Consider the following 7,041-nt stretch of genomic DNA (forward strand, 5'->3'; position numbering starts at 1 on the left):
ATGGGGATTACACACTGAGTTTGCAAAAACCACTCTTTTCTGTTTAATTTGTGTAGGTAATCCCCAGACTTGATGGATCGGTGCAGCAGAGAGCTCAACGGTGACCATCACTACTGAACTGCTTATTTACGGGTTTTTTTTTTGCGGTTACATTGCTTATTCTTGTTGGTATTTTATGTATGATGGACTTTGGGACTATTTGGTTTTAATTTGGGATTTTGAACTGTTGATTATGGATTTATACACTGCAATGCAACAGAGTGCAATTTTCCATAAACTAAGGTTTTTCGTAAAAAAAAACGATTTTTGAAAATTATTGGGTTTCAAAAGCTTCCGCATAAAAGAAATTTTTTAAGACAAATCAATTAGTCCACGTTTTCTCGAACTAAGTAAAAGATAATAACTGGAACGGTTTTAAGGTCAATGCACTTTCAAAAACACTCTCATGTGACATCACCAGATTCGGCCATAACGTCCAGGTCAGGTTTGGGGTGTTACAATTACGATCCATGTTTGGAGTATATGACTAACCTCTTCTAACAGTATCGTCTCCAAAGATTGAACGTGTGCTCTCTCTTTCTAATTGCAATATGTTTTTATCACTACGCTCAACACTTATTAATAGCTTGTCAAAAAATTTATATAGTTGTATGATGAAAACTAATTGAAAATACATATTATTGTTGTATTTATTTATACTTTGAATTTAAATTTAAGATTTTATATTAAAATAACATAATGAAAAAGATTTTTATTAAATTTATTTAAAAATATTATAATTTTATAATATGAGGTCCACGTATGACTAGAACTAATATATATCCTCAATAAATTAAATGTCGCATGTGAAAGAAGACAATATTATAAACAATTGAGCCAAAGTTTTTGGTTTCAAAATCTTTTGTGGAAAAATCCACACTTCAATGGTGATGAGTAGTTGATTACATTCAATCTTTATGTATATGCTGTTCTATGTTTACATACACCTTTAATTAAAGTTTCCGCGTATTGAATACTTTCCCATTTGTTGCAACATACTCTATATATAGAAAGCAAAACGTGATCAATGTTCAATGCTTTTCCACTCTTTTTTGAACCTACGTTACTGGGTTCCCATACTATATATGTTATAACAAACAAATTTTCTACTTTGATCCTATTGTGTTTTCTTTCTATGCGAAGAACATTAGTCAACGTGCCCTGGTGTTTTCCATCAACTTTCAGCTTAGAAAAAGAAATGAAATGAACTTGTATAAATTCATGACCAGAAACTATGACAAGATACAACTGAACCCTTAGCAGATAATTAAGCTCAGCTAATTAAACATGGCCTCATCCTTAACCTTTTCAATTATTTTAGGGATACTGCAGGCTACCATCTTTCTAATTTCCATTGCTAGAATTGTGACAAAAGCAGATCCATAGCCTTTGGCGTCTGAAGCCATAGCTATGGTAGAAAGTGGGTGGTGGAGTAACTATAGCAACAATGCTTCAGAACGTTGCCAGTGGCCAGGTATATGATGCAATACTGCTGGAAGCATCACCAAAATTAACATTTCTGATGTGCCCAATATTGAGGTTGGAAATAGATTTGGGAAATTCAATTTCACTTCATTTCCAAATCTTGTCCTTCTTGATCTCAGTGATCATCAACTTGGTGGAAAAATCCCACATCAGATAGGTGATCTATCCGCATTGAAGTACCTTGAGTCCTATTGTGGTTTATCCGGTGAGTTACCTCCTCCTCTAGGAAACCTAACCCAACTAGAGTACCTTGACATTCCCTATAACGATAATATTAACGGTTCCATCCCTCCACAACTAGGAAATCTAGTGAACCTTGTCAGTTTAAACTTGAGTGCCAACAGTCTTTTTTTAATCTATTAAAAATGTTTTTTTTTAATAATTCCCTAGTTGGGACCTAGTTGATGATTAACACCAACTTAGTAAAAAGACTTAGGCTCCATTTGTTTCACTGAAAATGACTTCCAGAAAATGATTTTTGGAAAATGATTTACTTTTCTAGAAAAGCTAATATTTTCTGGTGTTTGGATGAATCTGTATAAAATATTTTAAGTTAATTTTTATATAAAAATAAAATTATCTATAGATAGCCCTTTTCCGAAAAATGACTTATGCTTTTCAAAAGGGTAAGTCAATTTACAGGAAAAATGACTTATTTTACTTTGACCTGTAAGTCATTTTTCGTTGACTAAACTATTTTCTGTAAAACAATCACAGGAAAATCTAGAAAATATTTTCCGTAAAACTTTTTACATGTAAACAAATGGACTCTTAATAAATAGTATTGTAAGGATTTTATTTTAGGTGACCAAAATAAAATGTCTTAAAAGTTAAGACTAAGAAATTTACTCTATAAAATATGTAACATAAAAATTTGTCATGTGACATGTTTTTATTGGTTATTACATTGTTTCTTAGTAAACTATGATAAAATTTATAGTTTCAGTATCATTTCTAATTAAAAAACTTTACAAATTAATCTAAAAATTAAGGTATAATTGAAAGACATTAATTAAAAAGCTTTAAAATATGATTGAGGTGATTAGCATTAAACAAAAGCTACAATGTTAACTTAAAAATAGTAAAATGTTTGGTGCTAAGAGTAACAAACTTGAATCTAATGAAAGATTTTGATAAATTAAAGACTTAGGAATAAGGTTAAAGCAGTAGGTGGAGTTAGAACAACTCAAAGTAGGATGATTTCTAGGTCTTCTTTTTGGGGACTCCCACAATGCTTATCTTGACTCATCCAATCACACTATGATTGTGGGCACATGTGGATATTTAGCTCCAGGCGATTTTCTTTGTTTCATTTTCTGATATTTTCTTTTGAATTTATAAAATTAATTGAATGTATAATTAGTTTTCTTTTTATCTAATTTTTCATATGCAGAATTTGATTATACGATGGTTGTTATCGAAAAATGTGGTGTCTCTAGTTTTTAAATGGTGGCATTGGAAAAATTAATGGGAAAAATATCCTAAAGAAGTGTTACCATGGTTGTCATCACCAACTTATTTGGTAAATATGAAGTTGATTGATGTGTTAGATATTCATTTACCACTTCCAACAAGCTAACTAGTTGCACAAAATCTTGTTCACATTGCTACACCGACATTCGCTTGCTTAAATCTGCGACCAAAGTCTTGACCAACAATGAAAGAAGTGTGTGAAGAGTTTCTTTGTGGGCAATAATCCTTGGCAATTCCCATTCGGATAATCTCTTTGTTACAACTTGTGAACCATGAAATCCATATTGGAGGCAAAACAGAAATTTGTGATGTTCAAAGTCCATGCGCTTGTTAGGTATTATTTATCATGCTTTCATGATTTGTTTCTAAATTAGCTCTTGTATTATATATGATTTTGCAAATAGTTTTCTAAACTTCTTGATTAAATTGATTATAATTCAATGAATCAAAAATTTTAACAAAACCCTTGACTAGAACAAAGAATTCAACAATCCATAAATAGAAAAATAATAGCAGAAGAAAATGTGAAAGTCTTCTTCATTATTTTTCATGCCCCAAAGTCTCTTTAAATACCTTCCAAGATTTCTTATAAAAGAGTTTAAAATAAAGTTTTAATTTAAAATATCCCATAAAATCCCAATCAATCCCATAAAATAAGACTTTAAAAAATTCTTCAAAAAAGATAGTGGGTTTTGCTTTTCTTTTTAAAATCAGTAGTAAAAATAAAATAAAATGCAATGTTATTTAAATTGAATTATTTGGTTGAACTAAAAATCGGTTGAAATTTCGATTCAGAAGAAGGTAAAAAATTAGTTGACCAATGAACTGAGTTAAAAAAATTTAATTGTTTGAATCGTATTTTATAATTATTAATATTTTGTTTTATAAATTTTAATAATTTACTTGATTTGCACTTAACATACTAAAATGGACGATGTAATTGATTCTATCACTTATCCATTCCAAAAACATTATATCATATTCAACTTGAATTGGAAGCTTTTTGAAATTATGTATTAAGATATTCAAACTTAATTTGCTCCAATTTGATTTGATTGGTTCGAGAATTGTTGACAGAGCAGTAATGGCGTCGAGGAAAATGGCGATAAAGGATATGTTGGATTCTGTTAATATCCCTTGCTTTCTTTAGTTGTTCTCGCTCAATAAAGGCTTAATATTACTATGATGAGTTACTCACCTCTTCTTATTTATGTCTGAAGAAGAGGAAGAAAAAGAAGGTCAAGGATGAAGAAGAGCAAAATGAGCTGGTCCTTTTTTATTAACGATTTCGAGCTGTCTAATTACCTTTTGCCTAACATTTCCTTTCTATTACAATGTGAAAAGCCTGATCTTACAGCCTAACCACAATCATGCGTTTTAATTTGCCTTGCATTAAAGCAACGCGACAAATGATATTGTATTGAATTATCCTTTTTGGTAAAAAGCTTTTTTCCCCCTAAATATTCCCTTCCTTTTTACATCTTCACTTTAACCAATTATTCATAAATTTATCTTTATTTTACCGTTCATATTTAAAGTTTATATCTATCCCACAATATCGTCTCTAAAATTCAAATCTACATCTTTTAAAAATTACAATATACCATTACACCAAATACTTATTGATTATTGTATTTTTTTTACTTACGACTAATTAAAATAAATTTAAAACAAACTCATATATAAATTAAATACAGTAAATTTTGAATTTAACGGTTTAAATTAAAATTTTTGAGTACGTAATTGTTTTTTATAATATTATTCTTAGGGTTTAGATTTGAATTTTTCCTCTAAAAATACAATATATATTTTGCCACCATACTTAATACTCACAAATTAAAATAAAAGTACCCTTAAAATTAAAAATAATTACATAAATAACATTGAATGAAACAAGTATGAATTCTTGGGCAACCACAAGACTCCACCAGTGTGACAAATAGAGAAGTTAAAGGCTATCAATCAAGAGAAATTGTTTAAGGAGTGTTGGAAACTAGAAAGATGAATTTAATGGAAAAGTTACACTGTTGGTTGTAATTGTCCTAGACATTGAACAACTTGGATTGGTCTCCCATGAATGGATCATGTCATCTATTTCAGATTCTTCATCACCATGGTCTTCAATAACATTTCCACCTGAAGCGTTAATCGACTCCAGCTCCATTGCTACTTGTTTCATGGTGGGTCTTTTCTTTCCATTAAGATTCAAGCATCTTTTTGCTAGTAGAGCCACAACTATAATCTCCTGTTCTGGACCATCCTTTTCTAACATTGGATCGAGAATGTTAAATAAGGAATTCTCCTGCATTGAATGCAAAAAATAAGATACCAAGCTTCTCACTGGCTCTGATTGTTCTGCGGAGATGGGTTTCTGCCCTGTTAAAAGCTCAATAAGAACAACTCCAAAGCTATAAACATCACTCTTCTCTGTAAATTGGCTTGATCGAAAATATTCGGGATCCATGTATCCGAAAGTTCCTTGCACCCGAGTGGTTAGATGTGTTTGTTCAAGTGCAACTGATCTTGAAGTTCCAAAATCTGATACTTTTGCCCTATATTTATCATCCAAAAGTATGTTACTAGATTTGATGTCTCGATGATAAATAGGAGCAGAAGCAGCTGAATGCAAATAGAACAAGGCGTTAGCAATTTCAATCGCAATTCGTAAACGCATCTCCCATGTCAATGGTAATTCTTCATTTTGATTATGAATGAGATCGTATAATGTACCATTTGGGATGAACTCATACACCAATAGAGGAACTTCAGCCTCTAAGCAACACCCTAAAAGCTTAATCACGTTCCTGTGGTTAATTTGAGATAAAATTATCACCTCGTTAATGAACTGTTCAACCTTCCTTTCATCAAATTTCTTTCCTTCCACCATTTTGGATTTCTTAATAGCCACAATGCTTCCATCTATTAGCATTCCTTTATAAACAGTCCCTTGACCTCCTTGACCAAGGATTCGGTTTTCATTATAAGAATCAGTCGCCTTTTTCATCTCTTTTGAAGTAAACAACTTAATTTTTTCAACATTACCTTCATTGCTAGATAAATGTTGTTGCAGTAACAAACCTCCATTCCTTTTGAAGTATTTCTGCTTCAGCAAGATTTTCTGTTTTCTTTTGAGGGCTTTGTACATACTCCATGTTGCGAGTAGTAAAAATAGTGTCCCAACACTAGTGCTGCAACCTATATAGATATAATAAACATAGTTAAAGGTGAATTTGAAAATTAAAATACATGCTAAAAAACCATGAAAATGTTTCAATAAGTTTCATTCATATTTGATAGCCATTCATTTTAAATGAACGATGAGACAACCTTATTACATCATCCATTGTTTTGATATTAAACTTTTACAAATTTAATGATAAATAACTGTTAATACACCACGCATTCAAAAGTAAATAAACTACTATTTGAATTGACATAATTAAATAATCATAATGATTCCACTTTAAAAAACAAGAAATGTAAATTCATCACGTACCTACAATAATGCTTTTCAAAATACGATTATTTTGAGTTTGTATTTTGCGCTCGCAACGAAATCCCGTACTATTGTATTCATAATGAGGAGGACAAGACTTTGGCGAACAATAGTTGTTAGGGGTATTCAAGCAAAGTATGGTGCAATACTTATAATTATCACATTTCCCATCTGTCATTTATGAATTGAAAAAAAGAGAGGCTATAATCAATAAAAATATTCCTTTTCTCTTTGTTCCTTAAAATTATGCGTAGAAGTATTCTAGCAATATGTATTCAAAACCATTATTTGAAAAAACAAATATTTAAAACATGAAAAAAAAAGTTCATTGAGTTGAGATATTAGCTATCATGATGAATTTGTTAAAATTTCATTATACTTACTCATTTTTTAGATTTTACAAAATATAAAATAAAAAATACTCTCATAATAATATTTATTTATTTTTATAAAAGTAATAGATTTTCATAATTTCTCAATCGAGTCGAGGCTCAATTGATGGGTAACACCAATTCAATTAGCCATTTAAAAAGAATACAAATTTAAGG

General features: G+C 30.4%; 1 protein-coding gene across 1 annotated transcript; it reads right to left on the reverse strand.

Moving 5' to 3' along the window:
* Positions 1-4,811: 4,811 nt before the first annotated feature.
* Positions 4,812-6,157, reverse strand: LOC108459281 (wall-associated receptor kinase-like 1). Its single transcript, XM_017758625.2, has one exon. It carries the CDS (start codon positions 6,140-6,142, stop codon positions 4,991-4,993), a length of 1,152 nt encoding a protein of 383 aa, XP_017614114.2. The 5' UTR covers positions 6,143-6,157; the 3' UTR covers positions 4,812-4,990.
* Positions 6,158-7,041: the final 884 nt, after the last annotated feature.

Source organism: Gossypium arboreum, chromosome 9 (genome assembly GCF_025698485.1).
Source record: "Gossypium arboreum isolate Shixiya-1 chromosome 9, ASM2569848v2, whole genome shotgun sequence".
NCBI classification, from domain to species: domain Eukaryota; kingdom Viridiplantae; phylum Streptophyta; class Magnoliopsida; order Malvales; family Malvaceae; genus Gossypium; species Gossypium arboreum.

What these genes read in the sequence shown, in the direction of transcription:
- LOC108459281 (XM_017758625.2), bottom strand. Translation starts at nt 6,142, where the DNA reads ATGTACAAAGCCCTCAAAAGAAAACAGAAAATCTTGCTGAAGCAGAAA.